This window comes from Etheostoma cragini, chromosome 2, assembly GCF_013103735.1.
Source record: "Etheostoma cragini isolate CJK2018 chromosome 2, CSU_Ecrag_1.0, whole genome shotgun sequence".
NCBI classification, from domain to species: domain Eukaryota; kingdom Metazoa; phylum Chordata; class Actinopteri; order Perciformes; family Percidae; genus Etheostoma; species Etheostoma cragini.
In genome coordinates, this window is record NC_048408.1 from 28,257,407 (window position 1) to 28,284,589 (window position 27,183).

Here is a 27,183-nt window from a genome sequence, read left to right on the forward strand (position 1 = left end):
TGTGTATATATATATATATATATATATATATATATATATATATATATTAATTACTTTGATCTCTGATATGACTTTTTGTCTTTGGCAGTGAAGGGAAGTGGACAGTGACTGCAAAGTTTGACCACTGGCAGCAGAACACATTCACCTCCTCGTTCGAGGTGAAGAAATACGGTAGGTCAAGTTAAACCATGCTTTCTTCTGCCATCAGTTGTGGGTGGGTGGGGGGTTATGCTCCAAAATTCTTTGTCTTTTAGGCATCACACTTTTTTCAATGGTAAAACTGGGACTAGGACTGGGAGAATCTCGTTGGTTTTACTAGTATTACATTTTTATTTAAGGGATTAGTGTTTTGGAAACCTTGCTGTGTTGTTTGTTTAATAACTCTGTGTGTGTGTGTGTGTGTGTGTGTGTGTGTGTGTGTCTGTCTATATGTGTTGTGTTTTAGTGCTTCCTGCCTTCAATGTTACCCTGACTCCCAGGAAGTCCTTCCTCAGCCTGGATGACAGTGAACTGATAGTAGACATCTCGGCCAGGTCAGTCACACGCACGAAAGTCCTAATATTTAAGATAAAAGTCCTAATATTTCAAGATAAAAAGTCCTAATATTTCAAGATAAAACGTCCTAATATTTCAAAATAGAAAGTCCTAATATTTCAAGATAAAAAGTCTTAATATTTCAAGATAGAAAGTCCTAATATTTCAAGATAAAGAATCCTAATACTTCAAGATAGAAAGTCCTAATATTTCAAGATAGAATGTCCTAATATTTCAAGATAGAAAGTCCTAATATTTCAAGATAGAAAGTCCTAATATTTCAAGATAGAATGTGCTAATATTTCAAGATAGAAAGTCCTAATATTTCAAGATAGAAAGTCCTAAATGTAAATGTGCTGTATTTATATAGCGTTTTTCTAGTCTTAACAACTACTTAAAGCGCTTTTACATCATACAGGATACATTCACCATTCACACATATTCATACACTGTGGCCGAGGCTGCCGTACAAGGTGCCACCTGCTCATCAGATAAACATTCACCCACATTCACACTCCGATGCGCAGCCGCCCCTCCTAATATTTCAAGATTAGGAATATTTGATAATGTTGTCATGTTTACTGAAATACATTTATCTGACAGCTTTTGCTTTATTGCTTCAGGCTTGTTTCTGCAACATTGAGTATTGGATACAAGTAGATCGCTGCAGTCGGCAGAGAAACAAGCTACAATGTATGTTAATAGGACAGTTGTCCAGCTTGTATTTACATATTTATACATATCTCGTTTTGCTACCGACAGAATCAGATTAATATTCTAATTGTCTGACAACATTATGGAAAGGATTTCTAAGGAGGTCAACCTTCCTGTTAAAGATTAAGATCTTTTTTTAAAACATAAAAGTCCATGAAATTGCGTTTGCTAAAACCACCAGCCTCCATGTAAATAATCAGTGATTTTAGCATCGTAAAATACAGCTTGCTAAAACATCTCTGAGCTCTGAGCAGCGCTGGCTCTGGCTGTGTGTGTAGGGTGTGCGGCTATCGGCTACGTTTGGTCAGTGTTTTCTTTCTTTCATTCCACTTTTGGGTCTGTTGGTCACAGTAAAAACCGGGGACATTTCTGGGGACAGATCCAGCCGGGGACAGGTACCCGGAAACTGGGGATGTCTGGTCACCGTACGCTAACTGCCACCCATGATGAGCCTCCGCGCAAAATAGCCTTGGTTTGGTGGAACATGTGTACTTTCAGAAGTTGTTTTAGTTGTGCAACAGATCCAACCATTTACATGAACCGTCCAGACTTCTCGGGGTGTCTGGGACAGGTCTGCTTTCTGTCCCCAGAGTCAGACCTAAACATGGAGAAGCAGGGTTTATTTTTTGGTGGACCACATATGTGGAACAAACTGCCAGAGAATGGCAGGTCCGCTGCAACTCTAAGTACTTTTAAAGGTCCCATGGAATGAAAATTTCACTTTATGAGGTTTTTTGACATTAATATGAGTTCCCCCAGCCTGCCTATGTCCCCCAGTGGCTAGAAATGGGGATAGGTGTAAACGGAGCCCTGGGTATCCTGCTCTTCGTTTGAGCAAATAAAAGCTCAGATGGGCCAATTTTGCCCCTTATGCATGGTTACCCCCCTTTCTCTGCTTTGCCTGCTCAGAGAATTTGGCTCGCCCATGACATAGAGACATCATGGCTTTCAAACAGCAAAGTGGCAGTAACGTCTGTGTGTTCACGACAAAGTTAAATGTGCCAAACATATACAGGCATTGTTTTCTTAAAGGCACATTCTATAAGAAAAGAATGGATCACAGTTGACTGACCATTGTTGTGATTGTGTTTCAGGTACCTGTATGGGGAGCCGGTCCAGGGGACGGCCTATGTGGTGTTTGGAGTGAAGATCAACCAAGAGATGAGAAGGTTGCCTTCGGTGAAGCAGGTGTCGGATGTAAGTCACTGCTCCATCCTAAAATTCATCAACTGCTGTCTCTGATGAAGCAGTGCTGTCATGACATTTTTCCTGCCACAATTGTGAGCCACTCATATCATAATTTCTTGCTGCTATTACAAGTTTTGGTTCTCTTTAGCATTGTCTTTACTTGCTTTTCTTTTCTATTAGCATGTTTGATGCTAAGTAAATATTACTGTGGTGTTTTTGCATTGCGTTTCTGCATTGCCCGGAGTTCCCTGGTCAACTCTGAGTGAGTGCAGCAAAGCTTTTGTGCATTTGGCTTAATATTTTAGAAATGAATGTGTGTGAACATTGATTCTTGAACTTTGAATTAGTAGTTTGACAAAAAGAAGAAATCCTACCTCAAGGTCCACTTAAAAAGCCTTTTCTAGAGCTTTCAACCACATCTCAATGCCTTCCTCAGGGGAGGAAGCTTGCTCAGTATAAGTGTGTCAGTATCAGTTGCTTATCAAGACTGTGGGGGTGCTTTTAAAAGCTCCAGAAAAAGCCTGTAAGTGGACCTTGAGATAAAATTTAATTTGTTGAAATCATAAATATTGTTTAATAATAAGTAATATATTAAATAACAGTGTTTTAATTACTTTCTGTGTTGTTCTCCTGTAGCTGGATGGAGGAGTGATCCGTCTGAGCATGGAGGAGATCAAGAGAGCTTACCCTGATGTTAGATCTTTGGTGGGCAACTCTGTGTATGTGAAGGCCTCTGTGCTCACCAAGTCAGGTAAGCACCCAACAGAAAGTCAATAAATAGTCATTCGGAAAATGTGTACGCAAAAATAGTCAAACGTGGGTGACATTGTTCTTTTATCCTGCCAAGTTCATGGAGGAAGTAAACATATAACACATTTTCTGTGTGCTGACAAATTTGGGCTAAGCATCTGTGTTTACGGTAGCCTGGATGCCAGCTGAATTCAGCCCCGCCCACAATATTTTGGAAGTTCGGTCTGGACCATAGATTTTTTATTTATTAACGGTCTATGGTCATGACTGGATCTATTGTGGAGCAACATTACTTGAACCAGTACTTTTCGGACCAATTAAATTGTCAGGGCGGGCTTTATAGGATGATGGACAGATGATCAACAGTAACGCCATGGATTCCGACATTGTGTCTGTCATCGTAGATATCGACAGCGCATTCATTTTAAAAGAGGAACAGAGAACTACGATCAACGTATTTGTTGATTGGAAAGATGTTTTTGTGATGCTTCCTCCGGGATTTGGCAAAAGTTTTTTTGTGATCAAATTTTTATTTTTATATGCAGAAAGAAATTACATAACATTCACAAACAGTTACAGACAACACACTGGGACATAGGAATGCATCCCAGGGCACAAAATCACAGAGGGGAAAAACGGGAGGGAGGGAGACAAAACAACACATGCAGAAACAGACACACAAACACAGACAGACAGACAGACAGACAAGGGACCAATCACACACACAAACAAAAGAAAAGGCTACAGCATTGCCTTCAAGGACTCAGCAATGCTGTGCAAAGTCTCTTCCCTGGGGCTCCACCCACACAAGCCATTGAAATACATTCCATGTACGTGACATCCAAAAAAGAAAGGATCCATGTACAAAGAGATAAGTCATGAGGTGGCTTCCAAGGGGTTGCAATCATCCTCTTAGCAGCTCTAAGTCCAGCAAACACAGTACGTTTTTGAGCTTTAGAGAGCTGAAAAGCTGACAGGTCATTCATAATCAAAACATTGACAGAAACAGGCCCAGTAACATTAATCAAGGTGGACATTTTAGATGCAATATTGCACTAGAAATAAAAAGGAGGATGTGCGTCCAGTTAAGACTTTGGCTGAGGGATTAGAATACAAAGCTTTGATCATACAAATTAAAGACTGACCATAAAAATGGCCACTCAAGTCTGTCAAAGGCTCAATGCATCAAGAGAGTGATGTGACATTGGCTATTAGTATGCTGCATCAACAATGTGGAGAAGGCGTCTAACATTATCTGCTGCCAGTCTCTTTTTCTAAATCCTGTTTGGTCAGGGTTCACTTATTTTGACATATGGGACTCCAAAGGGCGGGCTAGGAGCTTTGCAAAGATTTTTATGTCATTGTTAAGCAAGCTCAGAGGCCGATAGCTGGAACATTCTGTAGGATCCTTATCCTTTTTCAAGAGTAAGGAAATCAAGACTGTATTAACTTCCCTTGAGAATTCACCTTTTTCAATAGAGAAGTTAATCATGTCAAAAAGGAAAGGACCCAATTGTTCCCAAAAAGTTGGATAAAATTCACAGGGGAATCTCATCAAAGCCTGGTGATTTTCCTTTTTTCATATTCTGTACTGCCAGTCTTAATTCGGGATTCGGTAAAAGTTCAACATGCGTCACATACTCCATTGCTCTGATTGGTTGTAGCTCTATCCAATTGAGTGCAGAGGCATTGTCACAGAATGACCACATCAAGGTTAGGTTTACAGTACCCACAATATCTTTGTTTACATTGAATGTTCAGCTTAATATAACGCATCCAGCATGAGTTTAAATAATCCATCAGAAAGAGAGGAAATTAAGAGAGTCGGGTAAGAGAGTCTAGACGGCATTGTGTTTGCCTTATTCCTTGCACCACAGCCTACCAAGACCAAACTCTTCAAAATGTCATAAACAAACCAAAGGTAATTATTTTCATTGTAAAGGACAACTCAGTGCCCGGGGGTTAGCTTTATATAAACATGACTTTTGACCCTTTGGACAGACAAGTCATCACATTCCCCCGTGGCTCATCTCTTGGGAAATGTGGGGTATTTCATAAATCACTAAACTGTGAGGAGTTTGAAACTGGGAGGAGTTATTTTAGATGTTTGAAAGCAAAGGTCCTGTTTATTTCTGCATTTGATAACTGACTCAAGCAATTTGAAACCTTGGACAAACACGAAAAGCTTCCAGATTTATTGAATCAATAAATTAATAAATTGAATTAAAATGTATTTGTTTTTACCCTGTATAATTAAAAACAACATGCCTGCATGTTTTCCTTTAGGATAATAAATCCATTAAAAGTGTGTGACATGGTGTTAACAGTCAAAATACCACATGGGACCTTTGAGTTTCGATTTCTTAACCCTTGTGATGTTTTCCTGACGACCATGAGCTTGTTTTCCTCTGGTCCCAAATTGAAAATGAACTTTTTTGTCACTTTGTAGTGCTTTTTTAAATTCCTGTTCATATTAACATTGTTTATATGACATTATACAGTAACTCATTTCTAAGTTTAAAAAAGCAGAAATTATGAAATATGTTGCCAAATAGTTAAGATCAGAGGATGATGAGTGGATCACAGACTGGTAAATGTAAATTTTACTCAAGATACTGTTTTTGAAACAATTTAAAAATCTTTTTCAAATGGAATAAAACACCCCAAATTAAATCAAAATTAATCGTTATTTTTACCTGCCAAGATCACTGTATACATCTTCTATACAACATACATCCATGTTATTTTTGAGCCGATTTGATTTGAAGAAACATGTATTTCTGATGTGAAAAAAAAAACCAAACAAGGAAAACACAAGAGTTAGATTGTTCAGGTTTGTGGTTATTGGTAGAATTTGACCCTTGTTTTTCTACTGTACAGGCAGTGATCTGGTTGAAGCAGAGAAGACTGGAATTAAAATTGTGGAGTCTCCGTACGTCGTATTCTTCAAAGACATACCAAAGTACTTCAAGTCGGGCCTGCCCTTTGACTTTACAGTAAGGATCATCTATGGTAATGATCTATCTACTAAAAATTAGTAAAAGCCAGTAAAATTAAACATCACAGGCTGGATCCTCTGTGTGTTGTGTCTTTCAGCTCAAACCATGTAAGGGATAAACTGTAAAGTGGATAAAATCACAGGTTTTCCTCCTTTCCATTCCAGATCCAGGTTAGCCACCATGATGGTTCCCCGGCCCGTAACGTCCCGGTTAATGTGAAGCTGCCGGGCGTTACTGAGGTCGTCTTCACCAGCAACAGCAGGGTCACCATCAACATGCCCAGCTCTCAACAGCCACAAATCATCACTGTTAGTATGACTACATTCTGCTTTTGCTCACAGAGAGGGTCTAATGTTGTGAGAATTTAACTTGAAACTAATTCTAACTAATTCTTTTACACAAAACAGCATGACTTCTGTTCGTGTTTTACTGCTTTCCTCATTTCAAGTTTACTATACATTTTTTGCTCTTTTTTAAAATTAATTACATATTTGTCATTGTTTGTTTGTCTACGCATATATTTATCTTGTTGTGTCCTCCTGTAACGGTTGTTGAAAGAAAGGCCTAAACTAGTGACATAGATCATTTAAGTTTTTATTATCTCACCAGAGGTGTCAAAAGTATTCATATTCAGTACTCAGGAAGAAGTATAGATACTAGAATTTAAAAAGACTTTTGTAGAAGTTGACATATCAACTCAAGCTTCTTAAGTAAAAGTGTGAAAGTACTGGTTTGGGGGAAAAATGCCATTAAGGACAGGGGCCTATAGTGCACTACCCCACCTCCCTAAAAAAGATTTTTCTAAAGGCCATCATGACTATAATGTTAAAAAATGTGCCATGCTCTTGTTTCAGACTCATTTATGGCCATTGAAAATTAACACATTTTAGCACAATGCAAATACATCAAAGAAGTATATTTGTGTGTGTTGCCTATAAGTCAAACTTCAGAGGCATGTTATTAACAGCCTTTATTGGAATGTACATGTATATCCAAGCTTAGCTGCAAGTATCTGTGAGGGCAACAGATTCACTCTATCCGGATGGCGCCATTTATCTGGATGTTTTTTTGTGTCCCCATAGAACATCTTTCTAAAACGTCTTTTCTGGATTTTTCTTGTCTACTTTTGGGATTATAAAGACAAAACTGGCACACACCTTGTGTTTTTTATTTTGTCTGTTTCCCAGGCTGAGACCACGCAGGCAGGCCTGAGACCAGATCAGCAGGCCAAGCAACAAATCACCGTTCAGCCGTATGTCACCTTTAACCCACTCCAAAAGAACTACCTGCATATCTCCACAGGGACTACCACGGTTTCTGTAGAAGACGCACTGCCCCTGAAGCTGAGCATTGTTCCTGCAGACCCGACACACAGAAAATACATTAAATACATTACCTACCTGGTGAGAAAACCTTTCCAGTACAGTTGTCAGAAAGTGGAGAGTAAAAGTAGAACAATTAGCAGTGATGGAAAAAGTATTCAGATCATTTACTTAAGAACAGTACAAGTACCACACTGTAAAAAGAATTTGTTACAAGTAAAAGTCCTACATTGGAAATGTTACTTAAGTAAAAGTATGTAAGAATCATCAGGAAAACGTACTTAAAGTATTCAAAGTAAAAGTACTCAATGCAGAAAAATTCCCAAATCAGAAACTGGAAACAATCAGATAGTTCTGTGTTTAAACGGTTAATCATTTCAGCCGTATGTGTTTGCTGCTATAGTGTTGGGTAGTTTAATTTATAATAAAACATCAAATTGTATAAATTACATGTCTCATGTGTAATGGTTTTAATTTGTAAAGTAACTAGTTAACAAAAGCTGTCAGATGAATGTAGTGGAGTAAAAAGTACAATATTACTCTCGGAAATGTAGCTGAGTAGAAGTAGGAAGTGGCATGAAAAGAAAAGACTCAGGTAAAGTACAAGGACTTTAAATTTGTACTTAAGTTCAGTACTTGAGTAAATGCACATTGTAACAGTACATTCCACCACTGACAAGCAGCAAGAACTTTAACACAAAACCTGTATCGATCATGACTTTCTCCCCCCAACTCCCTCAGGTGCTGAATAAAGGCAAAATTATTATGGCCGAGCGTGTAGATGTGACGGGGCAGCTGGTCACCGGCATCGGACTGAAGGTCACCCCGGAGATGATGCCGTCGTTCCGTTTTGTGGCGTTCTACAGTATTCCCTGGGCGGGGATGGAGGAGGTGGTGCCAGACTCTATCTGGGTAGATGTGGCAGATTCCTGTGTTGGAGGGGTGAGTGATCAGCTCGGTCTCATGGGTCACTAGAGAACACTCCAGACTTTGTTGAACGAGTTCAGCACTCACGGCGTTTGTCTGTCAATATGCAAAAAGTGTTCTTATGCAACAAACCGAGGCTTAAAGCATAAAGGATCAGGCTGGCAGTGTCCTTTATCTTTTCTCAGTTTCCACAAATCCCATGTATCATAAAAGTCCTTTCCTAATCATGTAAATATCCACACTCCTTATATTTCTTTTATTAACTGTATATTTCTTCTTTGATATGTATGTACCTCTTGCAACTGTAACACAGAATTTCCCTTTGGGGATCGATAAAGTATTTCGGATTCTGATGAAACGATCAAAACAACATGATCTGACAATTTAGTGTTGTGTGTGTGTATACTTAAGTCTGCTCTATCTTCTTGCTCTGAACCATAGAGCTCCATTACTATCCAAAAACCTTTAAAAGTAGATTAGTGAGCCACGCTGTTGCAGTGGGTGACATGTTCCTTCATTAGTTTATTCTGACTAAACCCAACATCCATCGTCCTGCTGACCCAAATACTCACCAGAGCACCGAAGTTTGTAAAAAGTGCTTTTTTTGGGGGGGGGGGGGGGGGGGGGGGGGGGGGGGGGGGGGGGGGGGGGGGGGGGGGGGGTTGTTCACAATAAGAAAAACATAGAAAAATGCCAGCCTTATTCTGAAATTCTGATCCTCTTATCTGACCTAAAACAAGACACCCTTACAAACCAAACCGTACATTTGTATTGTAATGTGTATCTTTGTGGCAATGTTTTTGTTTTATGCTGTTTTACAGCTGAATGTTGGGCCAGTGGACGGCATACGTCGAGATTACGCGCCTGGGAAGAACTTTAATTTTAAGATCAGAGGATATCCAGGGTCAAAGGTCAGCCTGGTGGCTGTGGACAATGCTGTGTATCTTCTCAACAGGGATAGACTTACACAGAGTAAGGTATGTGTGTGTAAACAGTAAATAATGTGTGTGTGAAATAAAAACTTTATTTTTAATTTATTTTTTAACCAATCAAACATAATTTTTCCACTCTATTTTAAAGTATTTCTTTCTTTGCAAACATGTATAATAGTTATAAAAGTCAGTTTTTAAGTGAAGTGACTTAATGGAATACACTGGAATTTTACAGTGGCACAAGTCAGCATTTTTTTTTTTTTTTTTTCTGTACCGAAGACTATCATTAGTGTATTTTTTCATCAAATTGTTATCCTGAAATGTTCCCTTTTCCTCAGATTTGGGGTGTGGTGGAGCAGGGAGACATCGGCTGCACCCGTGGGGGTGGCAGAGATGCCAAGGCGGTGTTCTCAGAAGCCGGGCTGCTCTACGCCTCCAGCGCCGGGTTTCAAACCACAACCAGACAAGGTACCTACGAGAACGGAGCAGCAGCTGCACGCACAGCCCATGTTGGGTCAACAACTTATATAGAGTATTGATCATAGACCATCAATAATATACGGTCTATGGTATTGATTAGTAGGAAAGCCCCTTGAGATGACTCATTTCATTTTCGTGGTGTTCCTTATTCTAGCTTCTCAACTCAAACTACAAAACACAGACTAGTTCACAGGATTACTTCATATGCTGTGATTTGAACAAACTCTCTAAATAATGATTAATTTCTTTATAAGCTATACAAAAGTCTGGAAATGCTAACTCTGCTTTAAAACTTAATTTAGGTAGTAAACTGGATATATGAGTGAACAATACTCAATTGGAAGTTGATATTTGTGACAGAAAAATGGGACAGATATTGAAAAGGGAGAGCGTCTTCTCTTGTTACTGTTAGATGTAAAGACAATGAACTTTAACTTATATACCGTAAAAAAAACATCCAAAAAAACCTGTAGAAATTGTAAAATTCTTAAAGTAGTTTCAGTAAAAAGGAGCTGTGTTGTCTGTTTGAGTCCAACTTTCCCTTTGTAGCAGTTCATGGCCATGTTTGCACTGTGTGTTTGCTCAAACTATTATCGGTGGCGGCCTGTGACAAACAGTAACTCTTATTGAAGGCTGATAAATGCCAACATTTAGGTAGATAGCCGAAACAGTAAAAGTCTCAACTACAACTCCAAATACTTGAAAACTTCTATGTTACTTCTTCTACTGCAAATTAAAATAAATATAAATAACATATTTTAGACTCAGCTTAAAATTTGAATCAGTCTAGTTTGGGCAGTGTAATAGTGATCCATCCTGTTGTAATTAAGGAATTACTGAAACTGCATACTATTACATCCTTGGGATCTATGACAGACTGGCAGCACTGATCTTTTTTTATATAACTGATCATTCTTAATCAGATATGTTGATTTTTTCTAAAGAATGTTTGTGATAGAGACAAGCAGATAAACAAAATGATCATTTATTGTACAATAGAACATATTTCCTTTAACAATTTAAAATCTTCCTTTGCTGTCCACAGAGTGCCAAACAATGTAAAATATTTTAATATGTATTAAAAATGATGTACTACAAATATACAAAATAAAGCAATTTTAAAAGGCAGAAAAATAAAGAAACAATACATAAACAGTGTGAATGTAAACGGTGCTAGTTATGCATAAGCAAAACTAAAAAAAAAAGTCAGTAAATAGTAAAGGGATATGAGGTAGACCATGATGATAAACTCCTGTTTAAGAGTCTGATGGCAGTAGAAAAAAGAGAGTTCACCCAATGGTTACAGATGTTTTCTCCCCTCTTCTCACCAGCCCTGCGGTGTCCAGGCAGTGCCAGAAGGAGGCGCTCTGCTGAACAGTTGCAGCGTAAAGCCGAGCTGGGTGAGTAAAAGTAGTAGATGAACTGCATGAATTGCTCACTTAAGCCTTTGACACACCAACCCAAAGGGTGACATTCGGCAGTAAAGGCGGTTGGACTGACTCCCCGAGTTGGTCAAAAGAAGTGCCTCTGAACACATCTCATATTATATAAAAAAAGTTCACCAAAATGTGTTTCTGAGAACATTTTAAACAAGAAATTGGCCATGCAGTTGCTACATCTGTCTTCATTTCAGATCGACAAATGTCAGTTTAAAAGATTTTCGGCAGATTTTGAGAGACACTGTCACGCTCGTCCTGCTCTTCATTTCTGGGTTAGCACTCCACCAATCAGATTGGTCATTGAGTCCAACTGTCCTCCTTCCAACCCAGCAAGTCAGGTCGGGCAAAATGAAGGCCGACGGCCCCTCCGACGAACGACGGCACGAAACACGCCAAACAGACTCGAGTCACCGACCTCGCCAGACTATCCGACAGACAATTATCGGGTTGGTGTGTCACGGCCTTTAGGGAAACAAGAACCACGCAACAAGCTGATATTGTAAAGTTATGACCTTGGTATTTCCAGTGTGATAGCAAACAGTTTTTACACATCCAGAACAAGCCCAAAGTCAACCCCAAAGGGACTCACCATCTCCAACAGAAAACACTGTTCATAAACTGCCTCAAACAGCTCCATTGTAGTCCAGCCTTCACTTCAGAGACGAACGTATGTCATTTTGTAACACACTTTATAAGGCCTGCCTAACTGCTGGCGCAAGACACATTCTTAGTCTGCTTCTGAATGGCTAGTAGTCCTTACCTAGCTACTGTGCATGTGCAACTCCCGACAAAGATGGAACAGAAGTGTGATGTCTCACTTTGTAGCAGAAAACTAAACACACAGGGTGGAAAGAGGAGCTGCAGCAATGTTTAGTTCAACAAAATATGGTGTTTTTTGAAAATTAAACCTATTCTGAAATAACCTCTAAATACAATTATGAACCTAAAGATTAGCATAATATGAGCCCTTTAATACTATTACTCATACTAATGAGTCTTGTTCCTCCCCCCTCTGCCTCCAGAGAGTCATTACAAGGAGAAGCTGCAGCGTCGCTGCTGTGTGGACGGCCTCAGGGGGATCCCCATGCCGTACTCCTGTACGCGACGCTCCCTCTACATCACAGAGGGCTGGGAGTGCATGAAAGCCTTCCGATACTGCTGCGCCACTTACAGGAACCAAGAGTTTAACACCCAAATTCCCACCACCCCACCACCCTTTACAACAGCTCCCCCTACCACCTCCCCTCCACCCTTGCCCACTTCATTCCATCATTTTGATAGAGTGGAGATGATGGAACGAATACACCTATCACGGGATAGGTTTAGTAAGTACTACCTCAACCTTTTCTTTACCATTCTGTTTAAATTTGAGTTGCCATCGTTTAGCGGGCTAACATTTGCTAAAAATCACCACTCACAAATGGGTATGTCATCAGTTTGGCATATTTGGTCAAAAACCAAAGTATTGAACACAAAATATTTGATCTAATGTTGGCACTAGAGAGATGATCAATTCCTCCTGACATTGACCAAATATCACGGCAATCCATGATTCACATTCCTATCAATGTTCTAACTCTTCACTTGTCTGTGAGTGGCAGTAACACCACAAAAAAAGAAAGCAATGCACCAGAAATGGCAGGGAGAGGACTGCAGGTTAAACATGGACGTAAAATACTTACGGACATTGCAAATGAGGAATGAAATGCATTCAACACAGCATCTTTTTAATTGTGCAGTAGTTAGTTTGTGTGTGGATGTGGACATATGAACATCTTCTAGAATCATATTTTAGAGATATGTAATGAGTGTAATGAATGCTAATCATATGTAAATGTATTCAAATAGATTGGGGCAGTGAACGTGGGTTGCCTGGACCGCCTGGACGGTCTGGAATGGCTGGACGGTATGGAGAGAGTGTACTGTTTGCAAGGTCTCAACCTGACATGCATATGCCCCATTCAAACGCAGACAATGTGGGGAAAAAAATAGTGTTTCAAGTTTCAGCGAGGCAAGAGGAAGATGAGGAGGAGGAGGACGAGTATCTGGATGCGACTCAAGTGTATCTGCGATCCAAGTTCTACGAATCTTGGCTGTGGACGGATGTTACCCTTCCCAGCCAGGCAGACAGAGACGGGTGGGTAGTAGATTAGAGGAGAGATTACATCAGAGGCAGAATTATTTACATAATTTATTTTACTTAAACATCGGGTGGAACAGTTTCAATCTTCAGATTTGATTTATATTAGTGCCTTTATTAATCCCTGTGCTGCAGTTAGGTTGTTGCAGGGGCAAAAGATGGGAACCAGCATAAAAGTAATTCACTTTGATAACTGAAAACAAACTGTAATAGGGTCAAAGTTCTAAGAAATGTACACAGTGCCAGGTATATGCATTGCTAAATCCCGTTCCTGATTGACATCTTGCTGAGGTAGAAACAATTAGAAACAATGCTGGTTTAAAGCACTTTACTTTTCAGGCCTGGAGGTTGCCGCTGGGTTCACAACCAAGCAAGCGTCAAGGATTTTTAAACAAACGCAGCACAGTAGCACCCCTCTGTGCACTGTAAATTTGAAAATGCTGTAATGGACCAGAAACCAGTCCCCAAATGTCCTAATCCAGCCATTTTCATGGTGTGTCATATTTGAATCATATCTTATAAACAGATGCATCAGGTACAATCCAAAGCCTCTTACTTGGTTTGATCACGTCAAACAGATAGCTCTGTGAACTCCCTGCATTGCATCATGTTTTGTTTAGTCAGTGATAGCAACTGAACAAACAGATCAGAATTCCTGTTTGAATGTGATGTCCTTGTTCACATTGTGAAATGCATCGGTCGACCAAAACTGCAACGTTGCTGTTATTTTTTATCACTAATTTAAAATTTTACAAGCTAACCCCTGAAACTGAAGTATGATGCAAAAGCAAAAATGAATGTAGAGTTTTAAAATCGTATTTCTTTCTTTGATTAACATTTACACAGCTATGCTAAACCGTTTTTTGTTTCATCGATTTAAAAGGAGCCTTGGGCTTTGACCTTGGACCTCCTGGTGATAACACAGATATGAATCTGATCAACAGGTTAGCGTCTAAGAATGTGGACAACCCCTTACCTGACAGCATCACGGAGTGGGGAGTTCTGGCCATCGGTGCATCGCCTCAAACAGGTACGAGGAGGTTGTCACTTTGGGACACATTTTATGACACCGGCCACTGCCTTGTGCTTTTAAGCAGACAGATAGGGGAGTGGCAACACTTTACTTGAAGGTTTCTACATTAGAGTGACATAACACTGTCACAAACACATGATTGACACTGTTATGACACAGTCATGTCACATAAACCCAAACCCTAACTTGTCATGACAAAAACCAAATGACACTTATTAAAAGAAGCGTTATGTCATAAACGTTTATGACTTGTTTTTTAATGTTTATGACGTTCATGACAGTGTCATCATGTCACTCTTATGAAGATATCTTCAAGTAAAGTGTGGACTATCACATATTTGTCATTATTTGGAGTGTCCCCAATTTTATGACTTAAAACTGGACTATAAAATGCAGACACTTGATTTTGAGGTGTTCACTACATGCCACCCAAATAATTTCAGCATATTCTCAACAGTTACTTCTGTAGAATCTGTTGTCCAAAAAATCATACAGTTGCTCAACTCTACAGGGAATCAATACACTCTCAATGGCCTAATTATTGCAATGCTGCAAAATGCTTATGAAGCCATTTACTGAAAAAGCAAAGGCTGAAAGTTCACATCTCTAAACTCAAAGTTACTTATACATGTTCACGTGCAGAAGCATAATCACATCACTAATTTACTTCTGAATGCCTGTAGGTTTCTGTGTCGCTGAACCTTACAATTTCAGAGCATGGAAGCGTTTCTTTGTGGACCTGAAGCTGCCGTATTCAGTGGCGAGGAACGAGCAGGTCGAGATTAAAGCTGTGATCCATAACTACGACTACGACGACCTGCATGTTAGTATATCTCCTCAAAACTACTCAGCACAGTCACTTCTTTATTATTCAGCTGGGGAATTTAGTGAAGAATGCCCCTTCTGCATGTATACTGTTCAATATCTTAGTTTAGCATGGTAGCATGTGACATGTGTTAGATGTAAATTAGCCCTTAACAAGGACAGCTGATGCTAGAGGGAATGCTATTTGTTTTGCATCTAATTTTTTGCAGTCCATTCAATAGTTGTCCAGACATTTCACTTACTGTAGAACCAGAAATGTGAGCTGGATGGTGGCGCTGTAGGGCATCATCAAAGTCAGCGGGATTTATGGCTAAAACAATTCTAGGTTTAGTCTGTTGCCACATAAAGGTAATCAATAAATAAAGTCTTGAATGAATACATCTCGTGACTGGTTTCCGTTTAGGTGAGGGTGGTGCTGATGAAGACAGAAGGTATGTGCAGTGTTGCCTTTAAGGAGAGTCACACACAGGAAGTGACCCTGCCGGCCGGCTCCTCTGTTGCGGTGCCTTACACCATCGTACCGCTGGTAGTGGGGAAACTTCCTCTGGAGGTGATGGTGGTGGCCAGAGGCACAACGGCAGGAGACCGCATCCAGAAACAGCTACGTGTGGTGGTGAGTCCCTCTTGATGATGAAGATCTCTTGGCAGTATAATCAGGGTAGGATCTTTAACGGGAGCGAGTTAAGTGTGTCTGCTCCACCAGCCTTTGGGGGTTGCGTTGTCCTTCTGAAAGTCAGCTGCTAGAACAGGAAAGTTGACACTCTGCAATGTAAAATGAGTGTCCTTCATTGTCACAATCGTTTTATTTCTATGGTACATCCATGATCTCGAAACGACTGCCATGCAGACAGGATGCAAAACAGAAATGAACTTAAGTCCAATTAAAGGTAAAAAAAGAAGAAGTTTAGACAAGAAAGTTGAGACTGACTTAAATAAAGACATCTCTTCTTAACCCAAACAGCTGGAGGGAGTGCAGAAGGCTGAAGTTTGGAGTGTGGTGTTGAACCCGTCTGCTGAGGGAGGTAAGAAGATGGCAGTGATGAACAATTTCCTGTTTACTCCTGTCAAATGTATGTTAACATGTCAGATAACATGTCTTACCTTGTAAGAGATGGATCATCCTCAGGTTTGGATTAACTAGTGATGAAGTTTAATTTGATGGCTCTGTTTCCGTCCACTATAGGAACACAGACGGTTCGGGTGGGCAAGATCGAACTGGAGTCAGTTGTGCCGAACTCTAGGCCAGAGACATTTATCAATGTCAGAGGTCAGTCACCAACAGAGTGGTGGACAAATTCAAAAATAATCCTATGAGAAAGGACTGCTTCGTGATTCATCCTCTCTCCTCCAGGCAACGTGTTGGCAGACAGCATTGAGAACTCTATCAGTGAGGACTCTCTGGCCTCCCTGATCCAGATGCCCGGTGGCTGTGTGGAGCAGAACTTGGCAAGCATCACACTGCCGCTCATCGCCACCCTCTACCTGGATCGAACCAACAGCTGGGAGAGTGTAGGGGTGCAGCGCAGGGATGAAGGTCTCCGGTACATCAGGAGAGGTGCCAGAGAATGAATGAGATGGATGGAGGGATGGATGGATGGATGGAATTCAAAAATGTAGAGAAAGAGTGATGGCTCTTATCCTCGTTACAGGAGGGAAGGCGCAAGTACATGGTACTGTCAAGATTTTACATATTTAATCAATTCTTCCAAAGAAAACCTGGTAGACAGATAAGCTAGAATTGTTTCAGTTTTTGTGGCTATTTGGGAATATCAAGTTTTTGCTTCTCTATAAACTGACATGTATGAGGTATTAAGATATCTGATGGAAACAAGGTGGCCAATGTTATATTTTAGAGGTTTGAATTAATCGTTTTCAAATTGGTATCCATGATTATTGAATGTGAGTTATTAAGCTGAATCTTAGTGCAACATTTACGTTTAACATTTTTAATTCCTCCCTCCTTTTGTTTTTGTAGAGATGAGTGATTTGCTGGTGTATAATTAATGGGTGGATGGACTGGTATCAGTGTCGGGGGATGAATGTTTAAATGGATAGACAGTTGAGTACATGGATGGAGGAAGAGTTGGAAACATGGGTGGATAGATAGTTTGATACAAATGTGGATAGATGGATCAGTGAATAGTTAAATGCATGGGTGGATGGATAGTTTATTACATGGATAGACGGAGAGTTAGAAACAAGGATGGATGGATCAATGCATGGGCTTATTGATGGTTAGATGGAAGGATAAATGGTTATATTGATGGCTAGATGGAAGGATAAGTGGATATATTGATGGTTGGATGGAAGGATAAGTGGATATATTAGTGGTTGGATGGAAGGACAAGTGCATACATTGATGTATGAATGGAAGGATAAGTGGATATATTGATGGAATAGACAAATAGCAAAATTTCTATTAGGATAGATGCATTAATAAGTGAAGCAGTGGATGGATACAGCAATGGAATGGCTAGCTGGATGGATGGATGAATGAATAAACAGGTGGACAAATGGCAAGTTGGATTTGTGGGAGGATGAATGAACATATGGAAAGTTGTACATGGATGGGTGGATGGATGGGTGAGTGAGTGAATGGACGATTATCAGGATGGTTGAGCAATGAACTTCAGACTTGCCGGACAGATGTGTGGCTAGTTAGCTTGATGGATTTTGGGAACAAACTTTGTTTTCATTGTGAAAATATTTCACGTCCCACCTTTAAAGTCTTCTATGTTGTTTACAGGCTATGAGAACCAGCTGGCATACAGAAAGAGTGATGGCTCTTACCCCCCCTACAAGAGGGAAGGCACAAGTACATGGTACTGTCAAGATTTTACATATTTAGTCAAATCTTTAAAACCCATGAGTGGATTTCCAAAGAAACCCTGGTAGACAGATAAACTAGAATAGTTTCAGTTTTTGTGGCTATTTAAGAATATTACATTTTTGCTTCTCTACAAACTAACATGTATGAGGTATTAAGATATATGATGAAAAAGGGTAGCCAATTTTATATTTTAGAGGTTTGAATTAATTGTTTTCAAAGTGATATCCAAGATTATTGGATGTGAATTAGTTAGTTGAATGTTGAATGTTGTATGTGAATAATGTTACAAATCACAGATTCTTTACAAAAAAGTCAGAAACTTTACGGAATTGTTTTTTTAACATGATTGCAGAATGTGCAATATATATCAAAACTTAGTCTCTCTGACAGGAAAATCACAATTGGATTTTTTCCCCCAAATCGTTCAGCCCTAGTTTGAATGCATGCATGCAAACCCATTTATACTGTGCCACATTCTGAATAGGAAATTAGTTAGGGTGTATTACTGTCAGTATTCATTTCCTCATTACTTAGTCTGTTAGATAAGTAGTGTAATGTGACCAAATAAAGGCTAACAACAGTCCACCTGGTTGTCAGGATCACGGCGTACGTGGTGAAAGTTTTCTCCATGGCTTTTTCCATCACGGGCATCGACGAGCAGCAAGTGTGCGAACCTCTGCTCTACCTGGTGAACAACAAACATCAGCTTTGGAGAGGGAGTTTCAGAGAAGACAACCCAGTTTACACCACTACCATGACTGTGAGACACACACTTAAAACACACCATGGCACCCCGCTGAAAACTAATGAAATCTTTTCTGCATGTTGTCTATCCTCTTAGCCTCTCTGTGTTCCTTCTTTGTTGTTCTTTAAAATGGAATTTCTTCTTCTGTTTTGTGTAAAAACGTCTTTTCCTATGTCTGCAGGGCGGTCTCCGTGGTGATGACCCCGAGACAACGCTGACAGCCTTCGTCCTCATAGCGCTCGCCGAGGCTAAGCAGGCTGGGATCCGCTGCACTGGGCCAAGCGTAGAGGTAATTCACACAAAAATGATCTGGTTTTGCCAAGAAGTTACATTTCATTTTTAGTTAACTGATGTTTGTTTTCTGTAGAGCACTTTCATACCTCATTGTTATATGCTCGGCGGTTTAATCAGTAATTGTGCTTGTAAGACTGCATTATGTAAAAAATGTCAACATTTCTTTGTGTCAAAAGTTTACTTCATTAGGTTTTAACACTCGCAATATGTAATCAAAACCCTATATGCAATATGTAATAAATTTCACCGCATTTTGTCATAAATTATAGAGCTGCAGTTTTTACAAAATGCGAAGGATTGCACTTTTCTTCATGAAAGTGTAATGATATGAAGCATAATGTATAACATACAGGAATAGATGTCTTTTCCTCTGCTGCCTTTGAAAGACATTTGATGAATTAAATCAAAAAGTAATACATATTACTAATATTTCTTTTCTTATATTTACTTCTATCAATCCATAAATAAATCTTAATTTATGGAGCACTTTAAAACAACCAAAGAAGTTGTTGCTTACATGCATTATGTACGAATTCACAACAAATGTGGCAGATTATTACATAATGTGGTTATTATTACGTGATGAAGTGAAAATGTTTTACATGTTGACACTTTATACATTAATTATTACATAATGCGTAACAGTGCTTATAACTTTTGTCTACCATATGTGTCTGCTGTAGGTAGCTGTCCGTAAGACAGCTGAATACCTGAAGAGTGCGCTGATGACGACTGGGAGGAGGCCCTACACTGTGGCCATCGCCTCGTACGCGCTGGCTCTGCTGGGGAATGCTCAGCCCTACAACCCGACACCATCTTTACTCGGAGCTGCAGCTCCAGGTATCTCATACACTCAGACCTGCAGCTCCAGGTATCTCATCCACTCAGAGCTGCAGCTCCAGGTATCTCATCCACTCAGAGCTGCAGCTCCAGGTATCTCATACACTCAGAGCTGTAGCTCCAGGTATCTCATCCGCTCAGAGCTGCAGCTCCAGGTATCTCATCCACTCAGAGCTGTAGCTCCAGGTATCTCATCCACTCAGAGCTGCAGCTCCAGGTATCTCATACACTCAGAGCTATAGCTCCAGGTATCTCATACACTCAGAGCTGTAGCTCCAGGTTTCTCATACACTCAGCCCAGTTTCATTTGTACACTACTGAAAATCTTACCTACAAGAACATCAAGTTACTGCTTCAAATAATTCAGTTTATTTTATTTGTCTTATGTCGGCTAGTCTGACTCACTGGATGTAGACTCCATAGATTGATAGTATAAACCATAGACTGTAAATATATTTTTTTGATATTTACAGTCTATGGTATAAACATGCCATTGGCAGCATATTTCATTCTCCCCCCTTCTGCAATCTGCATATTACCATTCTTAAAATCCCCTTTGGCTATGAGAAACAACAACCTCCGAGCTAGCAACCTACAGGCAGAAAATGGCAAGTTTCGACGAAGATAGGGATCTTGCAATAAAACAGGTCTGTTTGGTGCTTTCAGTGAATGGTTGTAAAGAAGATGTATATAATATATTTTCTTAAACCCTCCTTAGATCCTACTGTTCATTGTTCTCTCTCTCTCCTCCAGGTGGCAGCCACTGGCCCGACAGTCAGAACCCCTTGTTCACCCTGGAAGCGACCGGCTACGCCTTGCTAGCTCTGGTGAAGTTGGGGCGCATGGAGGAAGCTGCAGCGCCTTTTAAGTGGCTGAACAGCCAGCGGAGGAGAGGAGGAGGCTTCGGCTCCACTCAGGTAACAGCAGGGGAGTCTCCGAGCAGAGCTGGGATCTGCAAATTCAACATTATTGTCTTTGATCTTTGGGAGCGGTATATGCTATATCGCATACCAGCTGGCAGATGTTATGACGGACAGTTTTAACATCTCATTCTCCCAGGCCACCATACCAACATGCTTCAAGACAACCACCATCACCAAGACCGCTGTAGTTTCCTGTCTAAATGACTACCTCCCGATTGCTCTTACACTAGTAGCAATGTAGTGCTTTCAGAGGCTGGTTATGTTGCACATAACAAACAGTCCATCGACATAACAGCTGACCATCAGACCATCAAGGGTTAACAACACCACATCATCATACATCATACTCAACACTGGCTCCCCCCAGGGCTGCGTCCTCAGCCCGCTGCTCTACACACTGCTCACACATGACTGCAGAGCTCAAAATCTCGTTCCAATCATTTCTCTGTTTTCCTTCTCTGTCCTGTCCCAGTCCACCATGGTGGTGCTCCAGGCGCTGTCCGAGTACCTGACAAACAAACCTCCTGAGGATGTCCGTCTGGATGTGGATGTCAGGATTACAGGGCGCAAAGAAATCCGCTACCATTTCAACCCGGTGAACGCCTACGCTGCTCGCTCCTCCAGGGTGAGAGACATGACACTGGGTTCATCAGCAGGAGACACTGGAAGTGTATCATGAGTTTCTATCTCACAAACAATGTGTTTGGGGACATTTGGGGATTTCAGAGAACAACTGGTTGCAATAAAATAACCAGGGAGTGTATTTTTTAAGATGTATGCTACTACAAATGTCTTCTTCTCTGGTGCTTTTGCCGCGTAGTTGCCTGCTGATCTTGATTTGGAAGTGCAAGCTCAAGGGAACGGACAGGGAATACTTGAGGTACCATCAAGTTTTAAGTTCTTTTCATACAGAAATGCAGGATTTTTGTTTGCATAGTACAAGGCTTTTACTCAACCATAATTTGCATGATTTGTTTCTCTTGTGTGTCTCTTTTGTTTTGCATGTGGTGTGTTCGACTCTAGGTCGTGACCCATTACAACCAGCTGCCAGAGGTGGATGAGAAGATGCCCTGCAAGGACTTTGAGTTCAGCGTCGCTATCGAAGAATCCAGCGGTAACACAAGTTCTCACACTGTCTCATATGGAGCATGAATGGTGTCTTTCTCTACAGTGATGTCTTCTTTCCTCTTACTGTAGGTCAAGAGAAGTCACTTTTAGTGCCACAAAGGAATTAATACATTTCAGCGAAGATAAAAATCTCCTGGATTGTTCTATTTCCTTAATATGTCTGAAACAAAAAGCTTAAAACATGACAGAATTACAGCCTAATATAACACAAAGAAAAGTTAAAACTGATACAGTTTCATTTGAACCTATTATACATGCCATGATATAAACAATAACGAAGCAAAAAAATATGTGAAAGACGTTAAGTCATCACACACAAGAGCATCGAACATCTTACTGAAAAAATGCATAAATACATTTAATAACCTACATTAATAAAACACCTTTTAATATAATGGTGAAATATTCAACTATTGTTGAAAGCATTTTCTTATTTTTTTTTAAAGCTAGATTTTAAAGATCATTTGGGCATTTTTACGACTTTATTGACAGGACAGCTGAAGAAATGAAGGGGGGGAGGGGGAATGGCCCGCAGGTTGGAGTCCAACCCGCGGCCGCTGCGTCGAGGATTAAACCTCTATATATGAGCGCCTGCTCTACCAATTGAGCTATCTGGGCACCCACAATTTAAAACATATGTGCAAAACCGGAAAATTTAAAACAAATTTAAAGAACAAATTGCATGTCAAGATGTATTTTTTGACATATCACAACACAAACTAAATATCTTTAAGTAAAAATTAAATAGCATACGGTAGCACAGCCAAATAAAATAGTGTTACATAAATTAAAGTCCACAGGACAAGCAACCAAACTTCTGCACATTTCTGTCCCATAACAGAAAAGCCTCCAGCTGATGTGGAAAAGTCCTACCAGCTCACCATCAAAGTGAGGTGAGTCACTGTTATTTTATTTTTTAAATAAAAAGGTGAATAAAAACCTAAAGTATCCGTTTGTCTCCCTTTCTACCCCACAGGGCTTTAGGACCCAGAGATGTCCGGATGGTGATTCTGGATATAAATCTGCCCACCGGCTTCACCCCAGAAAACTCTGACCTGGAGATGGTAATCAGCCTCTACTGCTAGATTAAGATGATCCAGGTTCAGGTTTAGTTTTTGTTGAGTACATCTCCACTTATTTCAAAATCATAGAAAATGTTACAAACCTGAACACCTGAAGTGATGTAACTGACAAACTGAAAGAATAATTTCACACTTTCACAACAGATCAGTAAAGTACTAAAACACACAAAAGACTTTCTATATAAAACTATACACATTATACTATATAGTGTATATATACTATATAACCTTTGTATGAGGTTACAAATGTATTGCAAAGAAGCCACAATGTAAGCCCTGCTGATAAAGAGACTGTCGTGAGGGGGCAAGTAATACACTGAGACTAGACCGGGTCCAAGGGCCAAAAAAAAAAAAACATTTTGCAAATAATAATTAAACCGAGAGCAGACGGGAGGGAGGGAGACAAAACAACACACGCAGAAACAGACACACGCACAAGACAAGGGACCAAACACCTGCGCAAGTTAGAGGTCCTCAGAGTCAGCGATGCACCGCCATGTGTCCAGAGTCTTCCGTGGGGGACCATTATCCGCGCCGTGGACAGTTCCAAATAGACCACATCCAGGAAAGGGTCCACGTGCGGATAGACAGGTCATGTGGGGTTTTCCAACAGGTTGCAATCATCCTCTTTGCAGCTATAAGTCCAGCAAACACAGCACGTTTCCTCGAGAGCCGGAAGGCTGACAGGTTATTCAGAATTAGGACCTTAACATTAAACAAGGAGGGGATTTTGGATGCAGTACTGTTCCAGAACTGACCATCGGGAGCACACTCCCAGAACATGTGTAGATAGGTGCCTTGTGCTTTAATTCGGCAAAAAGTGCATAAAGGGCTGTTAATTATTTTGATGTGATGCATTTTCACGTGGGTGAGATAAGTCCTATGAATGAAATTGTAGTGAATCTGCTGACGGTCTGGATTGCGAGATTGATTCTTTACATTCTTGTGTTTTTTCCAGTTGTCGAACTCAGTGGACCAATACATCAATAACTTCAAGATTGTTGACAATCTGAGCGACCGAGGCTCTCTGATCATCCACCTGTTCAAGGTTAAACATTGTTAACTTGTTTCTAACCAGAAGGAAGTCAAAACTGGTCTCATAAAGTCAGTGTGTACATGTTTTGCACAGCACTGTTACACAGAATACTCAGATCTTAGAGACTTGCAAAAATAATGTCCTTATTGGCTGTTTCTCTTCTCTGTTGCACTTATTTATCCCCCTTTGTCCTCTCAGGTGTCTCACAAAGAGCCAGAGATCCTGATCTTCAGGCTTCAGCAGAACTTCAAAGTCGGCCTCCTCCAGCCATCCTCGGTGACTGTCTACGAGTATTACAGCCCAGGTGGGAGAACACACTCAGACCATCACAGCTCACATCACATTTAAGTAATAGTTCACAACCAAAAGATCTTAAACATCAGTAAAAGACCCAAACTGAGACAAAATAACAGGCAGATTTGGTCCTGGTTTGACTGTGTAAAATATGTCCAGTTTTTTATTGTGTTGGTAATACTGAAAAATAATATTGAATCTTTCAGTATGAGGTGTTGTGCGTACCTCTTTTTTTTCTCTCTCTCTCACTCAGATCACCGCTGCAGTCGTACCTACACTCCCAGAGAGGACAAAGACGCGCTCGCTCAGATCTGCAGGGACAACGTCTGCCGCTGCACGCAGGGTAACGTGTGCACGTGTCTGCAACAACGCATTAGTGGACACCTTTGTATTTATGGTCTGTTACTTTCAATTTCTGGATTTATTGTAAATACATTTTCTCATACTGTCCAGGTGACTGCTGCGTCCCCAAAACAGACGGTGAAAACTTCCTCAATAAAGAAAGAGAGGTGTTTGCCTGCAAGACTTTACACCATGGTATGATACATTGTCACACACTCACGGCCTTAACACACACACACACACACACACACACACACACACACACCTTGATAATCACAGAAGCAAAAATGAGAGGATGACATGAAAACGATTACTTTAAATTATTGGTATATATAATAAAATACATTTTGTGTGAAGTTGTCACGAGTTCAGTGTAATGCTGATATTGCGTCAGAGTGTTTAGGCTTTTTTATTTTTTATTCAGTTTTACATCGGCCTATGGCCTTGTCACTTTGCAGTGTACAGGTGTACATTTTTTCTGTAATTTAGTGGAACTTGTATGTGTTTGAAAGAGAAATATTCCTGCCCTAATAAAGAAATATTTGGTTATGCATATTTGAATGATATCGATACATTACTAAAAAAATTAATTAACAAACATTGTTATTTCCCGGGATTCCTTGAGTCATCTAATTTTTGGAAAAAATATTAAACTGTACCCACTACACTAACTATTTATTGGATTTCCTTATGAGATTTTCTTGTGCTTCAGTTTTCAAGGTGAAGGTGCTGAGTGTCAGCCAGAGTTACTACGACAAATATGAGATGGAGATCGTGCAAATTATCAAGCTGGGTGAGTCAAAGCAATAGACGGCTCTCTTTTATGGTTATCAGCTCTTTTGGTTTTCAAATAGAAGAGTTAACTACTAAGTAAGATACTTCCTCACAATGGCCTCAGAATGTAGAATATCCAACCAGATTGCATGATTAATTATCAGATGGACCCATATTCTATATATCATTTGAATCTCTCCCTCCTACCATCCAGGTGGGGAGGCAGGGGTTGTAGTGGGTCAGACGAGGTTCTTCATGTCTCACGGAGGCTGCAGGGATGGAATCAACCTGAAGCAGGGCTCCGAGTACCTCATCATCGGCCCCAAAGAGGACCAGTGGAACACTGATAGTGACACCAACAGGTAAAAAGAGCAAGAGAAGAAAAATGTATACTTGTTACAAAAAATTGTGACAAATGCAGGAGGTGAAGTTAGCTGTAGTGCAAGTGACAGTTGGAGGTTCTGACTAAACATGGATGAGTTCATGTTCTCAAATTTAGCAAATGTGTCTTTTCTAGCCGCCATCGTATGAAGCTACCAAAGCAGAACAAGTTAGATGCTAAATGATGAGATGTAAACTTTCAGCTGTTGTCATGCCTTCCTGAACATTTAAATAAATGAATGTACTTGTACTTGTTTCTGCATCACAAACAAGAAAACATTTTTGTCCCCCTAAGTACAAACTAACTTACAGTAAAAAGATTCCTTTATTTTTATTTTGCTAGTTTCATGTTATTTATTACCAATGTACTATACAAGAATGTCGTTGGCAGTGAACATGTTTGATCTCTGGCCTCCTCCAATGCTGCACATTAAACATGGAGAAAAACAAAATAACACAAGTAAAAAAACTAAATAAGAATCTCAGACATAAAATTTTGCAGAAGTTGAAAAACAAGGATGAAATAAAGTAAAATGCATTTGTGTTAGACAGGGGTAGAGTAATTGCAAATGAATACACTAGTGTAAAAAGTATAAGTATACAGATGTATAAAGGTTTGTAAAAAAGTAAGTAATAAGTATGTAAAGGTAAAGTGATGGGACTGAAGGACAGAGAAACTACACCGGTGATATTCTTTAAATAATGAAACTGCAGTAAAAGATACTATATCATAGCCAAGTAGAAGAGAGAGAGTTCTCTGCACTTCTGCAAACATCAATCCGGTGCAACCAGGCCACGACCAAACAGTGAGGAGTAAAAAAACATGACTAATGTTTTGTAGAGTTACATCAATCACCTAAAGATGTAGCTCTACGTTGAAACATTAGTCACTGTTATGTACCTTAAAACATAAAAAATAAAACTATGAATATAGAAGACATCTGTGTTGCACCGGCGATGTTCCATAACCATTTTGAGGCAAGGTGCACAAGCAGAAATAGCTCCTAACAGTCCCAACTCCTCTCTTCCTCCCTGTCTGCCAGAGCCATCTACATGCTGGGAAAAGACACCTGGGTGGAGCGCTGGCCTACGTCTGCAGAGTGCTCCAGCATGCCGGCTAAATGCAAGAGCCTCAGTGATACTGTGGATGAACTGTCTGTCAACGCCTGCAGGGTGTAGACGTGTCTGAGCCTCAACCTCACACCTTTATCCTGTGATGTTTTGTTGCAAA

The 27,183-nt window shown here is 40.1% G+C and overlaps 1 protein-coding gene across 2 annotated transcripts in view; it reads left to right on the forward strand.

The window, feature by feature from the left end:
* Window positions 1-27,183, forward strand: part of LOC117961804 (complement C3-like) — a 32,193-nt gene that overhangs the window by 4,666 nt on the left and 344 nt on the right. For both annotated transcript variants that reach the window (XM_034900751.1, XM_034900744.1), the window contains 36 exons: window positions 89-171; window positions 446-533; window positions 2,343-2,445; window positions 3,073-3,187; window positions 6,067-6,182; window positions 6,350-6,493; window positions 7,373-7,588; window positions 8,249-8,449; window positions 9,256-9,411; window positions 9,705-9,834; window positions 11,178-11,246; window positions 12,308-12,610; window positions 13,134-13,422; window positions 14,370-14,455; window positions 15,142-15,281; window positions 15,687-15,896; window positions 16,245-16,305; window positions 16,467-16,550; window positions 16,635-16,838; window positions 18,030-18,105; window positions 18,711-18,873; window positions 19,040-19,147; window positions 19,836-19,992; window positions 20,746-20,909; window positions 21,388-21,540; window positions 21,736-21,795; window positions 21,939-22,029; window positions 22,885-22,936; window positions 23,020-23,107; window positions 24,084-24,173; window positions 24,360-24,465; window positions 24,709-24,798; window positions 24,909-24,992; window positions 25,510-25,590; window positions 25,786-25,933; window positions 26,996-27,170. In XM_034900751.1, coding sequence (XP_034756642.1) covers window positions 89-171; window positions 446-533; window positions 2,343-2,445; window positions 3,073-3,187; window positions 6,067-6,182; window positions 6,350-6,493; window positions 7,373-7,588; window positions 8,249-8,449; window positions 9,256-9,411; window positions 9,705-9,834; window positions 11,178-11,246; window positions 12,308-12,610; window positions 13,134-13,422; window positions 14,370-14,455; window positions 15,142-15,281; window positions 15,687-15,896; window positions 16,245-16,305; window positions 16,467-16,550; window positions 16,635-16,838; window positions 18,030-18,105; window positions 18,711-18,873; window positions 19,040-19,147; window positions 19,836-19,992; window positions 20,746-20,909; window positions 21,388-21,540; window positions 21,736-21,795; window positions 21,939-22,029; window positions 22,885-22,936; window positions 23,020-23,107; window positions 24,084-24,173; window positions 24,360-24,465; window positions 24,709-24,798; window positions 24,909-24,992; window positions 25,510-25,590; window positions 25,786-25,933; window positions 26,996-27,131 — 4,645 coding nt within the window. In that variant the 3' untranslated portion in view covers window positions 27,132-27,170. The remainder of the gene's footprint in view (window positions 1-88; window positions 172-445; window positions 534-2,342; window positions 2,446-3,072; window positions 3,188-6,066; window positions 6,183-6,349; window positions 6,494-7,372; window positions 7,589-8,248; window positions 8,450-9,255; window positions 9,412-9,704; window positions 9,835-11,177; window positions 11,247-12,307; window positions 12,611-13,133; window positions 13,423-14,369; window positions 14,456-15,141; window positions 15,282-15,686; window positions 15,897-16,244; window positions 16,306-16,466; window positions 16,551-16,634; window positions 16,839-18,029; window positions 18,106-18,710; window positions 18,874-19,039; window positions 19,148-19,835; window positions 19,993-20,745; window positions 20,910-21,387; window positions 21,541-21,735; window positions 21,796-21,938; window positions 22,030-22,884; window positions 22,937-23,019; window positions 23,108-24,083; window positions 24,174-24,359; window positions 24,466-24,708; window positions 24,799-24,908; window positions 24,993-25,509; window positions 25,591-25,785; window positions 25,934-26,995; window positions 27,171-27,183) is intronic.